Below are 20,802 nucleotides of genomic sequence, written 5' to 3' on the forward strand. Positions count from 1 at the left end.
ACAACCACTTTTCGCTGGAGGCAATACGGTATGTTTGATCTGAAAGTCTGTTATCTGTTATTGAAAGTTATTTCTTTTAAGATGTCTGTGTGAGATTGTGATTTGTTTTCTGCTTGAATAGTTTTGAGATTCATGCTTGCCTTGTTCTCTTGTTCTATTCTATTCTATTGTTGTGTTGGATCATGGATGTCTGTTACATATTCGAACACTTTTCTTCACTATTCTTTGTATTTGGTAACAATATTTTCCGTCACTTGGTACATATTTGTGTATGTACGATATTGGGTAAAACAAATTTAGCTGAAAAACCTTTCAATCCGCAATATCGCAAACGGCAAACGGGTTGATTCTGAAATGTTACGAAATGCATGTTATATACCATTGTTTTGTAGATTTAGAAAACTAAAGCGACTTGTTTGGTTTACTACGATTTTAAATTGTGTGCAAACTTAGTAAAAACGTCCGTCATGCGGCGAGACGAAACGTCGAATAAATACAGCATGTATAATTTTATGTCAGAAGAGCAATATATTTTTAAATTGCAATATGCCTGGCAGCAACAGGAATTTCATATTAGTACTTTGTATTCTTGCGTGTTCTCATGTAATTATTTTAATGTATTTAAAAAACAACATAACATTAGAAAACTTGTTCAGATTGGTTTGTTTATATCAAGAAAATTAAGTATAATTATTATTTCAACAGATATTTGTGGCAATATGAATCACTAACTAACTAAAAGCAATAATGTTGGTATTTTTATGTTTAAGGTAAGTTTTACAACTTTTTTCATTGCAACTTTCAGATACACTATTATACTGGTGCTAAAAATCAAATAATCTACCCTTTATCATTGCTTTTGATCTAAAACAAACTTTACCAGGCACTACTCCGCTAATTGATTTAATTATGACAAGCTATTTTGGACTTTAACCGCCAGAACCAAAGGTCAGCATATTTGTTTGCCACACACTTTCTCATAACTGCATAGGCACAAGAGACAGTTGTCTACACTAGCTCATTTGTAGTTACTTGTACTATGATGCAAAACTTTCAGTATACTTATGTTACTCCTGAAGGGCTGGGCACTGTTGAGTACAGATCCAGGTCTTACAGCTGTGGTGAACTTGAATCAAAGCAGAAACAGTTGTGGAGCGGTAATGTTTTGTGGAGAATAAAGCAACCTGTTGTTTCCCGACCATTTCATGATAGTAAGTATATAAGTGTAAGAGAGCTGACATGTTCAAAATGAACAGTTAGCATGTGTCAAATTATCTTGCATCCCAAAATATGTTTATTGTTAATGTTACAGGACAGCCTACAGTCAGTGGGTATCACCCCAATTGTGAATCAAGATCTGCTGCCTGGTGCAGAAAAGTCGGATCCGGTGTCTGTTCTGCTGCTGGAAAAGTACAGTCTTGCAACATAATGCCTTCTCTTAAACTTCAAGACAAAATCAGGTTATACTTTGTGCTGTAATAGCAATTTTGTGTATATACGCTTATGCTTTTTTTGTAAATTTCTATTACAGTTTAATATACAATGTATTTCCTCAACAGGTATTTGAAGACAGTTCCTGGCTTGTTACTTGTTGTTGCATTGTCAGTTGCACTTTCAAACTTATGGCTATATGAAGCAGAGACAGTTACTCTTGGTATTGGTGCAACTTTTATTGTTATCAGCGTAGTTGTCATTTACTTGGAGTACTATTTTGCATATCAAGCAGGTAGGACACTCCACTGGCTACATTTTTACAAAATTATGTTGTACATTTCACAAAATAAGAATTGAAATGTATTGATAATGCCAAAACAATCATTGTGTATGTATAACTGTAACCATGCCTGTAACATATACAGTGGTATTTGGGTAACATTACTTGGATTATATCATGGCGTGATCAGTGACATGTAACTCCATTCCACAGTGAGCCAACTTGTGGTGAAGTTTATATTCATTATCTTTTTACCAAAGTATATTTGTTTACATTCATAGGTTATTGCTTGTATGTGAACTACTTCTGGTGGAGTTTGCTACTGAGTTTATTAACATTCGGACGTGAATGGTACAGGACATGGTGGTATGATGATCGTGATCGCCTCGCTGACATGTTGATTATGACCAGCACAACCATCAAATGTTGTTGTGACTTTCTGGACAGGTTTTTTAAAAATGTTACCTACAGGTACAAATGGTATATTTTATGTTTTTATTTTAACTTTGCAATTTGCATTCATGCAACCTTTTTTTTAGTTCCATGTTCCTGTCTTCTACTGAAATATTCAGCTTGTTGGGATTTGTGCTTGGGGGTACTTTCTTTCTTAACCTCTACACCAACATTGAGCTTCTAGTAATAGTTGTGGCTTCGTCACTTGTCATCATAAACTTGCGAATGAAGTGCATGCTCGCATTCGTGTACATATCACTTTTTATCATAGTTTCCGGTAAGATACTTTCTCAGTATTTACTTTTTACAATGTTTTTCTTTTGTTGTTTAATTTATTAATATGAAATTTCAACAAATAATATAGATAGAGAATATTTATAGGCATTATGCATTTAATTTACCCTACTGTTACATCTAAGTTGTTTTTAGGGATTTCTGTGTTTGACAACTTTCAAACCTCTCTCAATCCTTATGCACTTGTGTGCTTTCATGTCCGATTGTTTGTGATTCCATTGATTGATTTCTACTTCTCTCCATTATCTGCTGTGGAGCGTTGGACATGCTCATTTAGATCAGGAAGGTTTGTGTTAGACATGAAAATCCTTGTATTACACATTCCCATGATAGGCTTCATTTGAAAAATTTGTCCCTTGTTGGAAAGTTAGCGTTGCAAATTATAATAGGACTGCAATAAAAACTTATTTGTTTTTTGCAATACTTTTAAGTACCATATATAAACCTAGGTTTTTATTTAGATTTTACCTTTACTCAATATGTTTACTAAATAAAACTAAAAGGTTGCTTTTTTAACGCAGATGTATGCAGTTTATGGTTATATCAACCTTATTTCTCATCGAAGCAGGTTTTTGTACCCTTGCGTTTTATGTAAGTGTGCGAAGATGGTCAAAATAAAGACTGTGCAATCAAGTTTTTTTTTGCGTTTAGGTTGTGCGACTTCATCCTGAATATGAACTTGTGGTAGTTGTTCCAGTTGTTGGTGTTAGTGGTATATTGTGGCTCTGTATGCACATGGCTTATTTTGCCACTGAAGTTTTGCTTAGTCGTAAGTTTGCCGAATGCCAAGATTTCATGCACAAGCTTCCAGCATCAGCAAGCGGGACCAGTTTGTCTCACATTATGTCCAGCAGAGGTCAGTAAAGAGCTTGTTAAGTTTGTCACATTCAAATATAATGAAATCATGCGTGTTCATCGCAGGAATAAGGCAAGTGTGTTTGGTCGGACAACAGACCGTTGCTTGTGCTTTTCTCACGACCCTGGTGTTTGGCGCTGTTTGTTGGCGGCGAGAGGAGGCCTTTTATCCGGCTGTTTTGCTTGTGGTTCTCGGCATTGAGTCGTGTTCTTATGGACGTACTCGCGAATTGGCAGTTAAGCTGGGAGGAACATGTGCTGCTTATTCTCTGATTACTCCAACTACTGTAGTTAAGTAAGTAGCCACATAGTAATTTGTTTCTAAGCAAATTTTCTGCGGTAACTGTTTCTGTTGATATTATTTTACGATCAGCAAGTGGAGCCAATAACATGGTTTTTGTGAGCTGCATGCAGTTGGCCACTGTTTCGACCTGCAAGGTCTCATCAGTGCACTTTATTATTTTACGATATTTGTCATCTTAAAATTTGTTTCTAGTCCGAACGCTGCGGTTACAATCCTACCAGCCGGTTCTTTAGAAAAACAGAACAACCGGGCAACTACCTTGATTACAGCATTGCACAGGTAAATTAAAATAAAATATTCAAAAAGAATTGCACGAAACCATGTATCACGCCTATACGAATTAGAACATATAAAACTTCGTTTCATATTGTTGTAGATTTTTTGCGCTTTACCTCATCGAGAACCTTGGATGTGATTACGTCACTGGCAGCATGGCTTCGACAACGGCTGAAAAACGACTTTCTAACTTGTTTGGAAAGCGGGTCAAGGACGCCAGTGGTGCGCGATTTGACACGTATTTATTTTACTTCAGTGGACTGACAAACGAAGACGGTTCTCTCGTACTTGGAGGTAATACTGTTTTAAATACTTATAGTCAAGGACCAAACACTACAAAATGCATTTGGTTTAGAGGGAGCTGCTTTAACACCCGATCACGTGATCGAGATGTGGCGAGAAAGCTGTTGCCAAGACAACCGCGCGACGCGCTCTCGCCTGTTGTTAGTTTTGGACATTGCCACTTCACAGCCCTGGATGAAAACAGTCCGCAACTTACAGGATGACTACGTCGCCATCCAGACATGTCACATGACGTCATCAAGTAGTGACGTCGAATCCTGCGTAGGTGAAATGCCGCCAGAGCCGGGAGCATTCACGTCCGACTGGATCCAGTGGAACTGTGACGTCACAAACGGACTATGTGGGCCCTCGTGTGCCTGGCAGATACCCGACGATGTAAATCACGTGATCCGCCCTGTTTATGCGACGTCACGGCGTTGGACAGACTTTGCCTTAAAGGTGCCGCAAAACGGCGAAAGGCACAGTTTGGCCAAGCACTGGAGTTCGCATTATCCCACAATTTGTCGTCCATGTTTGAGCTTGTCGGCCACCTGCGCTGCCAGACTGCGTCTCGTGAGAATGCTGGGAGCTCCCGGTCGTCGGTACAGACGTCTGAAGATGCGTTGGCTGCCACCACATACACTTGATACTGGACACGGGTTTAGGCTCGTTCGATCATAAACTGCGTACTATGTAAACCCTCTGTTGAGCGTAACTATGTTGTTTGTGCAGTACTGTGAATGTATCTATACGTAGTTGCTGTGTCGCCTTCAAAATAGGTTTGTTTCAGCTGCTATATGGTTGCCACTTGCTTATCCCGTTGAAATACTCATTTCAAGCACTTGCCTGTTATTATATACGAGAAATTTCTATTGCATGTACTTATGGCTTTACCTACATCGGTTTGTCACTTTCTTAACCAAAACACTAAAATCAGCAATACGTTTAGTGAGGGCCATGTTAAGTTCGTGGATTTCGATTGAACCCAATTGATCTTTAAATATGTGTACTTAAACCTTGTATGGTTCAGGGCAGAATTCTTTGATATATAGTGCGTTTGGGCTCCCACATTCACGAATTTTCGCATGACAGGTTGGGCACAGTGACACTTTAAACTTTGATTGTTAGTTCTTTTCGTGATTGATGTTTTTTGTCCTATGTAGAACGTAGTTAGCGAGTTGTTCAATTTTTTTATGTCGACAGTGCAATGCAAATTTTTGACGGTGCTTGGCTACGTATAAATAAGCCAATTGTGACGTACACTTTTATGTTTCTATTTACACCTGCTTGTGCGAAATGTTTACACGCCTTGGTAAAAAAAAAACAATACATATATTCGGCTTTTGCAATAAACAACCTCCACGTTGCCGTGATAAGTCAAATTCAACTAAGCTTACATATGTTGATGTGATGGAAGTAAATAATGCTGTGTTGATTAACAACAGGTGTAGGGTTTAGATCAGTAGTTCTTTCGAGCAGGGGTGCTCGCAAATATGTTCATACGGGTTACGGGAAAATGGCTAAATTTAATGGTTAAGGCGAGTGTTTGTGCGATATCACAGGCCTTATATACCAAATTTATCTAAATTTTCCAAATTAAAGAAGCTTGTTTTGACTCTAGAAAAACGGCACAGAAAAAATATCGACACGATTTCCATGAAACTAAAGCAATACCAGACAGCTCAATAGAGAAAGCCTCTAATAAACTGTATATAAACAAAATGCATGCACATAAGGTAATACGTCAGCGATAAGCCTTGATTATACTTCGAATCGCCAGCGCTAGTGGTAGCGCTATTAGCATTGGTATTAACGCTGTTGGTGCTGGTAGTAACGCTTTCGGAGGCGGTGCTTTCACATTCTTGTTTTAGTTGGTTCGCATTTGTCCTAGAAATGGAAGCTCGATCGTTCAGATCTGCAAAAATTGCAAAGTTACGATTTTAAGTACTTTCGTAAATTTGCTCCTGAAGTAGAAACAATTTATGGAGGAAAAATGTCATTTAGTAACGCCTCTTTGACTATAGTCCAGACTAGACAATAACAGTTAACAACAAATAGTTCGGATTCACACAAGATAGTAAAGCTTTCAGCTATTTGACGTTAAATGCTATGGAGTTTTTTATTGTATAGATGATGTTTGACGTACCTTTAACTTGCACTGATAGAATTACGTTGCCGTGTTTTAGGTAATACCATTTGCTGACAATGTCTTCTGTCTTCATAAAATTATGATATCCTAAACCCCTGGTTGCTCCCTGAAAGAAACTCAGAAAAATTATTTAACCACAGGGAATACTAACGATATCAAGCATAGCACGAATGTTAACAATTATGATATATTTTTTCAACCATTCTTGTCGCAAAAAAATAGCCCAAAAAAGTAGTACGATGGTCACGAAACTATTAACGAACAGACCGTTAAAATACATTTTATCCAGTTGGTTTTGCTTACTGGCGTTGGTTTGTCCCACGCACTATCTTCACTGTCGGTAACGAAGTTCCTGAAGAAGTTTTGTCGGTTAAAAACTTCGGAGGACTGATCGACAATCGAAAATTTAATAAAACGGTTACTGAAGGGCCATTGTAGTGTTTCGTCATTGACTCCTTCTACTAGCTGGATAAAGATCGACATGTACCCACTTTGTGCGTTTCGGTGACCGTTTGGATATACCTGAACAGGCAGATATACAGGTGTAAATGTTTTAAGATATCGTGAGCTCTTTCGAAGTATGTACCAATATTCTAAAAGCATATCCGTCCTCTGTGTAGATTATGTCGCTCTGTAACCAATCACCTTTAGGGGTGTTGCTCAGAACTTGCGTAAAATTTCGAATATAAACGGATGCCGTGTCACAAGCACGATCCACCAAGCTGACGTCATCAATCGCAACAAAATCTCCTTCATCTGTAGGAAAATTTCCAGGAAGTCAGTTTACATTCTTTTTGTGTAAATAATAACTTGTGTGAAAATATCAGGACAATAAAAACTATCTAAAACCTTTTGTGTTAATATAATAGTTTTTATAGGGCTACCTTTACCACACGCATCTTACTTAGCTCGGCAGTGAAAGAGAGTGTGTAATTAGAAGTGGACGATAATGTGGTCCTCATTGTTTCCCAGTTACCGACTCCGGAGCCCGCTATGCTCAATAGCGACGTGGTCACAGTATTGTTACAATTTGTTTCTTCCAAAGTCACTCTGAGCAACAGTTATCGTAAAAATAATTTCGAGACACTTAATCTGGTGTCGCAGATCGCAGTATAGTTTTATGTTTGAAAAACCCACCTGAGCGTAGGATTCTGGGAACTCATAAAATAGGAAAATTCTAGGCATTGTTTGTTGAAGGTCGTCTCGTATAAGGGTGTTCGTAAAATCATGGCACTGTTGAGAGACCCGCTAGTTCGTTGCGCCAACACCACACTACCTGGAGGAAATTTGTTTGATTTAAACCGACGAAGGTTAATTTCGTGGGTAGTTAGACTCCGAAAGAACATACTTAAATTTCGTTGTAAATTTTATATACACAGAATAAAAGGAAAGTGATCAGGTTACCTTTGTTGAATTCTCCGTAACTCCCATCTGTTTGCGGAAGGGATCCATGAGATTCAGAGATTTCATGATACTTCCAACCCACGCTGGATGTCAAAACATATCCACAAATTGCCGGGTTTTCAAAATCACATAAATATGAATATCTCGTTGTGTCCCCTGTCAAACCAACGATGTACCACGATAATTGGGTTAAAAAGAAAACGACTTTGTCTGATTTTTTTGTCTGCACAAGTGCACACAATATCAAGTTTCTACCTTTCAGTTTGGATTTTCTGCAGCTTACAATCATAATTTTTTCATTCAAAATAAAAAAAGTACGCACTTTTCAAGTACAAGACCCATTAAATAATTTACGAATATTACACTTACCACAGTTATACATTCGTTCAATCTTAGTAAGATCACCATGGCTGAGAGTAGTTGTTGTACCAATGATGTTTTGGAAGTACAAGTTATTGGTCGTTATTGTTGTAAGTCCATTTTTGCTGAAATTCAGCAATACGATAAATGTTAGGAACAAATTATCAAACAATTCTGGACCAAATCAAACAAAATAAGTCTATGGTTATGCGGAATGACAAACAATTCAAATTACCTAAACGCGTTGGAGTGATAATGCATCAATGAATAGTAATCGTATGGAACTCTGTGGGAATGTATCACGTTTTCGTCATAGTCGTCAAAATTATGCTCATTTCCTGCACGAAAATGCGGCCTATCTCTCACGTGCATTAACTTCCTATGAATAAAACGTATTACCCGACTGCACGTTGGACAAATTTATTCTGACGTAGTCGTCGCGGTCGGTGCGAGATTGTTCGTGAAGGAAACCAAGTGCATGGACGATTTCATGCTGTACGATAGCAATATTTTCGCATCCCCTACCGATTGAAATGGTTTGTGGGCCTCCTTGGCGCCCGACATACGAATAGCACCTAAAAATAACAACAAAAATAATAAGTTTCCTAATTTACATCACGCAATGTTGCTGGCGGTCTGCTGGAGGTTTAAATAATTCTACGCAAGGATTTGTTTTATTAACTGGCTTTTAAAGTTGTTTTTATAAAGCCATGGTAAAACTGGGATTTCATTTAAAGTAAAATTATAACAAGACTAACAAACCGGCTAACTTAGATATTAACAAGACATAAACAGCAGCTTTTCGGAAATAGTTTGTTGTTTTTTGGTAAAAATGATATTTTATGACATACTAAGCCATATTTAGCATAACGTACGAATATAAGTTTAAAAGAATGTAAATCCTATGCTTTAATCTACTTTATTACCCATCGCCAGAAATAAAATTCAGGTAATCAAACTCAACCGTCCCTTGAACGAAACGGAAACATGTTTTCAATTCGAGGTCTTCGACAGCTTCCAAGATCGTTCCAATTGCCTAGTTAATGTTGTATAAACAGACAGTAAATTTGTGGGATTCAAAAACTAGTAAAATTTGATCTGTGAACCTGTAAAGGCAAGCTCGAAGAGAAACGCATGGCTATAGTTCTGCTCCATCGCCTTTCTTCGTCAATTAATCCGTTCCGCGTCATTGGTTTGCCCTTTAATACGTCATATCGACGCGGAGCAGCGTCTGTTGCAGAAAAGAAAGTGCTCTTACTAAACGCACTTTATCCACATTTGCTGGTTTTAACGAACACATTTTTTTAAATAATTGTGATATTTTTGGCTTTCTTGACAGTATTGAATACCGTAACGTTAACATTATGATCGGTATTTTTTCTGCGCAAATCATGTTGCTTAGGGAAAACCACGTTATGTAATTACTGAAACCCAAACGATAAACAAACCAGCTTCAACTTCTTCCAAATGTTCAATATTTCGCACTTTTAGCACAGACCCCTAAAACAAAGATTGGAGTATAAGAAGTAACGTTTGGTTGCACATAAAAAGCTAAACAAACATGCATCATGTTACATAATCAGACAAAAACAGGGGTTTCTTTATTGTACATACACAGTATTTATGGCCCCGGCAGCATACATAACTATTATTCATTAGAAATAAGTGTAGCAGGAATACACAACACAGGGCACTCCATTGGTTTATAGATGGCACGCGGGCTGACTTATAGTTATAGGTTACTTTGTTAGAAAATTCAACAACGTTCCATCAAGCATTTTTGCAAACAGGCTTTACGACATTACCCTTAAAAAAGGTCACACAAATGGTGGGCACGCGATATATTGTGCTCACTAAAAATTGCAAGCATCCCTGTTTGAATTGTCACCTCAGAAGTATAATATAATCTACAATACCTCTGTTAGTCCAAAATGTCTGATGGAAACAACAAGAAAAACAGACAGGAGATAATGAGTCTTCATTTTACTGTGTGTACAGTGCCTACACTTAATCCCTGACACCTTCGAATACATGACAAACAACTATTGTGCATGTTTGAGTTGCAAGATTTTCACAGAATCACATACATTAGTACAGTACAGAGCCTGTTTGTATTAACAAAATTCTAATCCTCCAACTCTAACAAAAAGTAAATATTTAATCCCAGCACTGTACGCCAAAAAACCCAACCTACACAAAGAAACAAAAGTAGGAGAAATGACTTGTCAAAATATAACACAATGACGGCCGGATCGGTTGACAAATTGATTGTCCTGTGCCTGTTACACCATCAAGACAACGAGTAGATCATATTTCTTTTTGTCTCAAAACTAGTTTACCTTTCATTTTTACGTATGTTGTTTGTATGTATATCGGTACACACGTAGTGCATCTGCAGTGCAGAATAACGCTAAGTGATTTGATCTGATGAGTAAAAACTTAGATCAAATACATAAAATAAGTTCGCGGCGAATCAATAACGTTCGTTTCTACTGATATCCTATGATTGACCACTCGCGCTATTCTTCGAACTCCCAGCTCGGTAGCTTTAGCAAAAGATTAGTTCTCCTAGAACAGAAAAACACGACTTTATTGGATTCCAGGCAAACAGTTGCCTGTCGTAAAAATTGGTACCGAGACTGTTTCTATCATCATCAAATTTATTAACTTTCTCAATGTGCTTTTAACTATGTCCATTGAATGTTTGCGTTGAATGCAAAAAAACTCCTTGATTTTAAATTTGGGACCAATGATTTTCATATTTTATTGTCACTTAAATGTTTCCCAATAAATATATACACACCTGCTTTTTATGTTTCTGTATTCAGCAGTTTCTGGTTAACGTTTTTGTACCGAAACGACACATAACTGTTTCTTTTTTTCAGCATTCAAACCACATTTTTTACTATGGAATTTTATTTCCACCGTGCCTTCGGTAAAGTTTTGCAATGCATGTGCAAAGATTGACATCAGGTGCGATTCTCAATGCGGAACTCGGAAACGTTGGTGGTGGATCGTCGCGGTTTCTGTTTTTTCGAAACCGCTGCCTTGAGGCACTTTTCTTGTTATTCCTGTTTGTGCGTTTCAAGTGCATTAAAGTCTGTACTGATTGTTCGGTCGAATTGAGGCCAGTTTTTTAGGTCGAAAACTTGTTTGTGAATCAGTGATGATTCATTTTTCGGGTGGTTTTAATCCTACCGCAGGTGCTCGAGAAAAAAACCCGAAAATCATGTTTTTTTCCGCAGCGAAACTTTCGGTTGTGGGCTTTCAAATGAAATAATGCAACAAACATGCAACTTAATTAAATATTCGGTGCTTCATCTTTCCAAGAACCTATAGTAAGCAGTTGATCAGAGATGAATTGCATGTCTACCCCAATGCAACAATTTACCATTACAAGAATCACCGACCCAGCAATAACGTAATCAAGACAAGCGTTGCCAAATAATTATAAAATTAGAATGATTAAAATTGGCGAAATTCACGCAAAAAGTACGTTGAATGTCAACAGTTCAAAGATGGCGAGAAACAATTTATTTTCATTTGTAAATACAAGAATTGGTTGCAAGGCTTAGGGTGAATTTCAATAATCGTCATCTCATAGACTTAAATCGTGCAAAACTTAGCACCGTAATGCAAACGTGAAAAACATTTTTTCTATGGTTATGAGATTGGCACTGAAAACTACCTTGCGGGTATTTCGATTTTGCGCAACCACGCGGTCGGGTGGTCGCTGTGGGAAAATGCGTGCAGCCAGAGGGGAACAAACACGAGTAGCAACGCAGTATAAAAATGGAAGAATCATCACCAACAAACCATATATTTGCGTTCGCATAACAAGTGTCTCAAATTTTGTTTCAATTCCGTCGTGATGGTTTTTTCTTGTGAAGCAAGGAAAATGCGCCTCATGTCGAATCTATCTTGCTTCGTCGCCGGTTTGGTGCTTTTATCATCAACTGTCGGACGATCAACTGGTCAAGGTAAGAAAGTAAGGATTGGGGACATCAATAGGTAAAAAATATAAAAATTAATTTGAGAAAACCAGAACATTTTGACTCGAGCGATAGTACTACACACTATACTCATTGGCTTAACTGATAAAACGTCGTAGGCAACACCTTGAACTTTTTTTGTTATTATAGTGCGCTCCACAGTGGTTCGTCGTCTCTGTTGTTCGGTACCTAGTATAGGGTACCCTGCAGATCGACGTTGACCGAAAGGTACCACAAAGTGGAGACTAGTGTGAAAGCTAGCACAGTGCCACTCAACAGCTGCACCGATGAGACTTTACAGGTCGCATCAGTGCGTGTACACACACTGTCTGCAGTTTTGTTATTATATTTTGCAAAAATTCACAATCTCTGTGGCGGTTTGCATAAACGTCTCCATGCCAGCGGTATAAACATAAGACGACAAAACCGTGAGTTAGAAATCTTTGTTGAGGCAAATATATTTCTGTTTCTGAAAGGTTACTCGAAATACATCGCAATCTTGTTTCCCGATAATATGACCTCGGGCGTGACGAACTTTTATCGTTACAAATACGATTCAAGAGATCAAATAGAAGACGGGGGCCACGATATGTATGATTATGGAAATCAGGTATAGTGGGATAGAAATCAGTCAATTTAATTTCAATGGAGGGAATTTTGAAATGAGTTCAGTTTATCTATGCAGGTATTTTTTATTGTGGACGGCAACAAAACAAGATTCCATTACAACACTGTGCAAGTTGGGTAAGTTAAAATTATTACAATTGTGTCTTAGAAATAAATTCTTTCAAATTTGTTCATTAGACTAAAGTAAGGATACCAAAGCGCGACCCTAACGGCGTCCCACGACGAAGAACAAAAAATTACTTTAACATTTTCAAACCTATACCTCTATGCTGGTTCACTTTGTAGATTTTCAAACCTATATATGTATGCTGGTTCACTTTGTAGATTTGATAAGTTTTACAGTCGTTCGTTTAAAATAACTGTTCTATTGAAAGAGGTCGCGGGCACAACAAAGTTTTGAAAGCTCCGTACCAGAACGTCACAAAATTATCTTAAATTGAGGTGGAAAATTTAAACAAAATATGCATTTTTTTCAATTTTTTAGAGATGGCTACAACTTCACATCAAAATTGTGGTATCCATTTATTGCTTATTACCACGTTGTGACGAACGACAGCCGGTTTAGAAACTTTTCGATACAGGTATGTTTTCGATTCATCGTGAAAGGTTTGTGTAACGTCCGTTGAACGCGCCCAGGTTCTTGGCGCGGAACGTCACACGAGGCGGAATTCCCGCAGTTAAAACGCGTATCTTTAATGGGCCTCAAACTCGCTCACTCAGTTGATGTTATTCTTGTTATCGAATGTGCAGTACGCACTCGTACGCATGATAGAATGTATTCGAAGTGTAGACGATACAGACGTCGGGAGGAGACGAAAAGACACGTAGGACACGTGGACCCTTAGAACACGGTTTCTACACAGAAGGCAATGTGTCAAACAAATACACTTCACACGTAGCAAAGTACAGCATAAGGTTCACCAACTATTTGGGAACCGGGAAAACTCTGGACCACAAAGACGGTCCAAGCAGTTACTGTCGCACACCTAAATGAAACAAGCAACAAAAACGATAATGCGCCACTATGACGTAACACACACAATGCTTACCGATAACTTCAGGCGACAGAAGATTGAATACCACACGCTTCACGTGTGTACAAAAGCAAGAGAGTACAAGACGGCGTCAACACCGTGTGTAAACTTAATCACATTAACAAGGGCACCTATACTGTTCAGCGAACTGACTTCTAAGTCATCGCAGTTAAATTTGCCAAAGTTACAATTTACCGTTTTCGGTTATTTGGTACTTCAGTCGTTTCACACATATGTACAAATAGATTCACCAGAAAATGCTCGCTCGCAACACAAAAAACCTTTTGCAGAATAAAAATGACGTAGCACTGTGCCGCACAGATGTCGGACACAAAAAGGACAGAACGACGTTGCGTTGTCACTTAAAACTTGGTCTCTTATTATTACGTCACAGACCGTATGAGATTGCAACACACATTAGTGTAGAGAAAAATGCGCATTCATAGAAATCGGTAATCATACTGGCAAACAAGATGTAACAGTTTGGGTGACGTTGCGAGTAATATAGTTTTTATTATTGTTTACATATAACCTTTTATTTTACATTCTTACCTTCAAGCTGTGATGCAAGCAATTGATTTTTCTGTAACAATTTCACTTGACATTTTGATACTAATCTGTGGTTAGTTTGTAATTCTAATCAGGACATAATGGTATACTTGCTTGTTTATCGATATTTTGTGAAGGTGAAAAGTTGTGAGTAAACAGAAGATAACACAGATGTTTAACTTTACAGGTCGTTTCAGATTTAGGAGCCGACGGAGGCGGCCAGATGAACGAATTCTCCGGCTCTGTAACGGAGAGCGGTCAACGCCTTAATTATTACGGGGTTCAAGCTTACGGCACAGATGACGCTTCAATATGTGAAGTTTATTTCGTTATTCACCTGGTAAACGATTAACACAAAGAATTAAATTTTTGCCCAATTGTTGATGGACTTGGATTATGTAGACACAAAATGAACCTTCGATTAACGAGTTATTCTCCGTGGGCATAAACGGAACAGCAAAATGGAACAACCGATTTGATGTATATGGCTCCCTACAAAATTCATTCGTCGGCTACACGCTACTTTCTAAGTATTATTTCCATCTGTTTCTATCAAACGAGTTTAAATTTTTATACAGACAACAAGACAACCTAAATAGCAGCACGAATCCCTTGCAATAAGATCGACAGCAAATAGTTCATGTTTTCAAAACTCAAAAACTATATTCTTGTCGAGTTTTAGTATTGTACAGGTCATGATAGCATCACAAACCAATGGCTTAAGCATCTTTAATTTATAAGCCACGGCTGTATAAAAAACATCATTATTCCGACTTTAGTTTACATCTCACCAGCAGTGCGATTTTCGCAAATAGCCTTACTTGTCAAGCAAAAGTTTCCAAATGTTCACATATAATTTGCTATTTTGTCAGTTTGTGATAATAAAATTGATAAATAGATTGTTGGCTTCGTTTCAGACAACCAAACGCGAAAATACAAACAGCTGAGATTGAATCTGTCTTGAGTAAAGTGCTTCTTGTGTTTATATCGAACGCCTCAACACCAGTCTCCCAAGCCACCATTGGTAAGAACTCGGCGATTTACGTTACTTAATAGATGTGTTGCCATAAAGCATTTGTGGTTATCAACGTGTACAATTTGAACAAAAATATAACGTTGTACGAAAGTAAATTGGCCATAAAAAGTCAATAATGCCGCAAATGTGACTCAATCTTGTTGACTAGATTTTAGTGACATCCTTCGGCAACGATTGATTAATAATTTGCCACTGGTATCATCGTCAGTTGAAAACTTTTACAACTATCGGTACGATGGCCATTCTAATTTTATTGATGATGGGGGTTATGACATGTATGACCGTGGAAATCAGGTAAAATGTTTGTTGTCGATAATTGACACTGACTTTACAATAGTAATACATTTTAGGTGTCACTGGCAAATTTTGGAGAAGTTGTGTACAATAAATCGTACAGGTAAGAACTATATTCAAGGAACAGGCATAAGTGATTAATAACATGGCAATCCATTGACAGTTCTCCGGGTTACACTTTCACCACCGTTGCAAAACATCCGTTCACAGCATTTTTGTACGTGGATGGTTCACGGAGCATAGATACTTTCATTGAGGTACAACTTGGTAGCCTCATATGACCGGCTTCAGAAGCAATAACATAAATTAATACTGATATCTACAAAAAGTGTTTTGGGTCTAAAAATGGGTAGGCAGTAAATGTATCACTGTTACGACATTTCAAAATATTTTAAAATACTCAAAATTAATAAACAAAAAAAAATTACAATAAACCAGCAACAACAACCGACCCGTTTAGCTCGTAAAAAATGCTCGTACAAGGCAAAAACTTTTTTATGTAAAAAACAAATTTTTAAATATTTTCTCAACCAAAATAAACTCCCTGTAACAGAAAGTGTATTAGGTAAGCTCCAACCTGGGAGCAGACGGGAGTGGAACGTTTCATATCATGGATGGAAGAGTTGTTTATGGACCTTACCTTATGCTATACAACGGAACGCAAGTCTATGGGGCTGACGACCCGTCCGTGTGTGAAATCTACTTCAAATTTGACCTGGAACCGGTAGGAATCTGGTTTTGCAAATAAGAATGATATAATTGAATTCCAATCATTTGCGTTATGAAAGAGTTGTTGCACTCCATTTTCGCAGACCAGCTCACCTGTCAGGAAATTACGACTGGATGTCTTACAAACAAACCGAGACATTTCACAAAATCGAGCCTATATTTCTACTTCAAGAAAAGCCATTTTAGGATACACTCTTCTGTCCAAGTAATTAAGTGTGTAAAACAAGCGGTGAACATCTGTTTTAATTAACTGAATAGGACACAGTGTAAATACTGAAGAAAAACGCAGACAAAACTTATTGTTCTAATTTAGTGCTGGCATACGAAATAAACATGTGACGTAAGTAGTCGTTGGTTCGTTGTTTGCAAGGCGCAATGGAGAAGAGATCAGCAGTGCAGAAATCGAAACAGCCATGATGCAACTTCTGCAAAGTTTTGTTGGATTAGCGGTCACAAGAACAGGTAAGCCTTTAAAATTATTGATTGAATAAAATAATTTTCTAACGCGATCTCTACACAGAAACGGCTCCTCCATTGGTTGACACAATTTCTGATACTGGAAGCGTTGTTGCAGGTAAAAAGTTACTCCTTCAAAAGAAAATTCTTGCAAAGCCAACCATACTGTTATGTTAGAAGCCACCAATGCCACGATTGAAGCTTTGCAGGATTCTCTACCAGCAGTTGTGAATTCCATCAACAACTTCAACCGTTATCAATACTCAAACTCTTCAATCGCTGGTGTTGGAAACTATGTATGTAACTGGTTAAAACCATTTTACACGCCTCATTGTCATTTGACTATGCCTATGAAAGGTGGTTTCATTTTTTGCTCATCATTAATTATTTTGTTTAAAAACCTTCAGGTTGATTGCATCGATGGCGACATTGCATACAGAATATCTTACGGCGTCACTTACGGGTAAATGTCCGTCCAAAATTACTTTGTAATGCTCTGACATAGACATGTTTATGTTTTTTTGTATACCAACGATAGCCGCATGGGAATTGAATCGCTGATAATAACGTTTTTCTTTTGCCAGACAATCAGATTACACCTTTACGTCTGTACCAGGCTATCCTTTTATTTCGTATTTTACCATCAACGCCGATGGCTCAAGCTTCCGTTCGTTTGGTATACAGGTATTATAGATCGTGTAAATTGAAAGAAATTTCCTGTACATTTATTCCAATTTCTATCAAATAGGTTGAATTTGACTTAAGGACAGTAGCCAGGCCCATCTACGGGGATTCGGACTTTGATCTTACAAACAGAGGCGTGAATATGAAAGTCAGAGTCTACCAAACGTACGGTGGATCTCGACCTTCTATAGTCGAAGTGTATTTTATGATACTGCTTAGTGGGGTGAGTGCTTTACCGTGACGTACAGATAATTTTTTCCAGGTTTATATATTGTTATTAGCAACATAGAATCTCCCAGTCCCCATGCAAATGTTTCTCTAACACTCGCTTGTGAAAAAAACGAAGAAACTTACGATTTTGATGTGAACCACGAATACCTCCGAGTTTTTCCTGTCACAAATAATCCATCTAGTTCTAAACAAATTACAGAATCCAAGCGACATCAACTTTGAGCTGTACATTTCCGGTCGAGATTCTAGCGAACCGAATCGAATCAGAATCTCCGGACCCATCGGCCAAACAATATTGGGCTACACATTGTTTTCGACGTAAGCTTACATAGTCGCAAATTTAACACAAGCATTCCAATGACCAATGACTAAATGTTACAAATTGTTAATGTGGTAACACATAGTCAATAACGAATTATAGTGATGTTCGATAAGTTGTGAACATTTCCGCCTGTTCGTAAATTCCAACTTGGTTAAAGGTGCACGATGACTTTTTTGATGTGTAGAAGTGCCTTGGTTTGTATGTGTTTCAGTGAAAACCTATTTTTTGTATATTTTGCAGTTCCGACGGTTCCGGTACATCGATTCAGGAAATTCGACAGGCAATGACTATTGTGCTTCAAACCTTCACTAACTCCCTTGGTATGTTAAAATTATTTAGTTGTAAAATTTATCTCAAGTCATTGTTGACTGGGCTTTTGTGGTTTTGTTTTTAGGTTCGACATTTATACAAGAAACAACAACCACTACTACTACAACAACTGCTACAAGTAATCAACCTCCAAAAATAAAAAGTTTCAAAATTGTTTTATTTAACTCGGTGTTGTAAAACAATAAACAACGTCAGCCAAAAAAACTTATTAAGATGTCAAAATTTTCTGTTTTACTTTTGCATGCAAAGCGATAAAGGACTGTATATAGGCGTTACGTATTCGGCCCATTGTATTGACGATTTGCTTCCAAAAAATTTTTTCACAACTAACTGTCCACAACCGCTAATTATCGTTCTACACAGTTTCCAACTGATTTTCTTTTAACCACCACTTTTACTTATTCCAGCACCATTTGTGCCCCCAATCCTGGATATATTGCAAATATTTGCTGGACCACAACTTCCACAAGGTAATTAGTCAACAATTAAAATATATTAGTTGGTTTAAGCCACGGTTTCTTACACTTTTGAAAAGCCCCCTGAGATTGACGAGAAACTTGTTGTTTGTGGATGAGCAGGCGGCCTCTGGCCCTTGCACGTTATTGTAAGGGGGGCACGAAACATAAAAAATGAGAAACACTGCGTTTATAGCCAGTATTTTAAACCTTTGCTTACAATCTCTTATATATGGATTTTTGTTCAGACTCGGATTTCTTGCCTTCCTGTACTGTGCAAAACTTGACCAACTCTCTCTTCAAATGCGAAACATTTATAAACGAACCTGTAAAATATGACGGGCCAGAAACCTGCAGGTAATTTGGCAATGAACGATGTGACTTTTACACAATTTTTGGCGAAACTTCGGGAACGAAGACTATTTGTTTTTCATATAGTTCTGTGTTGGGCAACGTGTTGCAGTGCATGGCGTTTCAGGTATACAAATGCACTAAAGGGGAAAAAGCAAACGAGCTGGACGGTCTTAACTTGGACAACTTTAATTCAAAGGTAAAATTGTCAAACACATATAGCTGTTGGCATTTATGTTCCTAAATATTTTTTCAACAATATAGTTTCATTGGTTTTGGAAGAAAGTTTAGACGTGAGTTAATTTTGGAAAATAAATAATCTCATCTGTTGTTTAGGACTAACGTTATTGCGCTAATAACTGTCGCCTTTTTCAATAACCAAACATTACCATTCCTTAACAGACAAATACCATAGTTTTTCCTTCTTTTTTGTTCATTTAGTGGCTTATGTCACAACTGCGTGGATTTGTGTCTGACCCGAAGGAAAAAAATTCCATGCTTGAAACATTTTGTTACCACGCGAGTCAGAAGTTATTGTATCCCAGAAAAGTTACCGAATATCCAGACCTGTGTAAAAGCGGAACCATGAACGATTTGTTGAAAGAAGCAATGGATTTCATGTACCAATTTTCTTGGGCCAGAAACAGACAAGAACTTTGCAAGTAAGACAGATGTTTGATGCAATTCAATCTCTTATCGTTTGTAGCACTTTAGATATAAGGTGCAACAACTTAAGGCATACAGAACCAGAAGTTGTACTTTGTTTCTAACAGGGCATATGCACCTCTACGAAAAAAGCTGATTAATCTCAGTCCAAACCAGTGTCCCTTCAACTTGGACAACTACATTTCCAACCTGACTTCTCGTCAGTATGTGAACGAAGTTATCCGCATATTTTTCAAGACGCTTCCAGATGTTGGGCAACTTCTTTGTGAAGGTATAAATTCAACTTTTAATCTGAAGCTTAATTATTTATTGCTGATAAGCCAACACAAAATAATATTGTGATTTGTTCGAAACTGGGTACCTGTAGTCAATATTAATGCATGATAAAATTAAAGCAAGGAACTAATTTATGGATAAGAAAATAAAGAGAGATAAAATTGTGTTGTCTATGATCTGATGGTGGCTTGTCAGAAAACTCCACAAGTAGGAATTATTCTTTTATTTTGCAGATTCCCCTGACAAAAAATTGGGCGAAGCCCCCTTTTTTTTTTCGTTCCACAAAAGAAGGTACGTTTTGGTAACAGCACAATTTCCATCAAAATCGTGGTTTCTAAATTACAAACTAACACTTGTGTCCTGCTGGGATACCTAGATAGTATATCTAACGTTTTCATGTTTTATTAGCGAAGTAATAATGATGGTTTACAATTTGTTGCAGTGATGAACAGCATAAAAGTACACAACACAAACTTCTCGCAGTTTTGTACATATCTCAGCCTCCAGTATTGCTTTCACGGTGTATCGCTACTGAAACAATTGTGAAATTTGTTGTCAAAAAAAAGTTATTCAATAAAATATAATCACCCGCATAATTTACTTTTCATACGTCAGTTACAAACACAGCGGGAAGTTAATTTTGAAAACGAATCAAATAATTGAATGCTTATGTTGTTAA

The 20,802-nt window shown here is 37.5% G+C and overlaps 3 protein-coding genes across 4 annotated transcripts; 2 read left to right on the forward strand and 1 right to left on the reverse strand.

Annotated features, from left to right (window-relative positions):
• Positions 1-724: 724 nt before the first annotated feature.
• Positions 725-4,864, forward strand: LOC145896749 (transmembrane protein 168-like). Its single transcript, XM_082985124.1, has 12 exons — positions 725-1,211; positions 1,313-1,460; positions 1,560-1,726; positions 1,996-2,185; positions 2,254-2,444; positions 2,597-2,747; positions 2,983-3,052; positions 3,113-3,317; positions 3,383-3,611; positions 3,813-3,899; positions 3,997-4,190; positions 4,252-4,864. Exons 1-12 carry the CDS (start codon positions 1,040-1,042, stop codon positions 4,857-4,859), a joined length of 2,412 nt encoding a protein of 803 aa, XP_082841250.1. The 5' UTR covers positions 725-1,039; the 3' UTR covers positions 4,860-4,864.
• Positions 4,865-5,841: 977 nt separating this feature from the next.
• On the reverse strand, positions 5,842-10,109 carry LOC145896791 (meprin A subunit alpha-like). Of its 2 annotated transcripts, XR_014402235.1 has the most exons (15): positions 10,008-10,109; positions 9,540-9,591; positions 9,198-9,322; positions 9,018-9,127; positions 8,491-8,666; positions 8,327-8,429; positions 8,101-8,216; positions 7,732-7,887; positions 7,465-7,603; positions 7,232-7,377; positions 6,914-7,083; positions 6,750-6,849; positions 6,631-6,679; positions 6,325-6,433; positions 5,956-6,093 (listed from the first exon to the last, which is right to left on the reverse strand). XR_014402235.1 is itself a non-coding variant. In XM_082985128.1 (14 exons), exons 1-14 carry the CDS (start codon positions 10,071-10,073, stop codon positions 5,861-5,863), a joined length of 1,920 nt encoding a protein of 639 aa, XP_082841254.1. In that variant the 5' UTR covers positions 10,074-10,109; the 3' UTR covers positions 5,842-5,860. The 2 variants fall into 2 exon arrangements, 1 of the variants encoding a protein (XP_082841254.1); XM_082985128.1 differs by having other exon boundaries at positions 5,842-6,093; positions 6,631-6,849.
• A 1,792-nt stretch (positions 10,110-11,901) lies between these two features.
• On the forward strand, positions 11,902-20,719 carry LOC145894919 (uncharacterized). Its single transcript, XM_082983636.1, has 28 exons — positions 11,902-12,071; positions 12,560-12,693; positions 12,769-12,827; positions 13,195-13,291; positions 14,481-14,633; positions 14,696-14,823; positions 15,211-15,317; positions 15,478-15,623; positions 15,680-15,726; positions 15,787-15,880; positions 16,189-16,347; positions 16,436-16,557; positions 16,723-16,814; positions 16,873-16,926; positions 16,986-17,104; positions 17,216-17,271; positions 17,393-17,492; positions 17,557-17,715; positions 17,923-18,041; positions 18,286-18,365; positions 18,440-18,493; positions 18,783-18,845; positions 19,079-19,187; positions 19,269-19,380; positions 19,623-19,843; positions 19,955-20,118; positions 20,357-20,414; positions 20,566-20,719. Exons 1-28 carry the CDS (start codon positions 11,963-11,965, stop codon positions 20,705-20,707), a joined length of 3,057 nt encoding a protein of 1,018 aa, XP_082839762.1. The 5' UTR covers positions 11,902-11,962; the 3' UTR covers positions 20,708-20,719.
• Positions 20,720-20,802: the final 83 nt, after the last annotated feature.

Source organism: Ascidia mentula, chromosome 1 (genome assembly GCF_947561715.1).
Source record: "Ascidia mentula chromosome 1, kaAscMent1.1, whole genome shotgun sequence".
NCBI classification, from domain to species: Eukaryota; Metazoa; Chordata; class Ascidiacea; order Phlebobranchia; family Ascidiidae; genus Ascidia; species Ascidia mentula.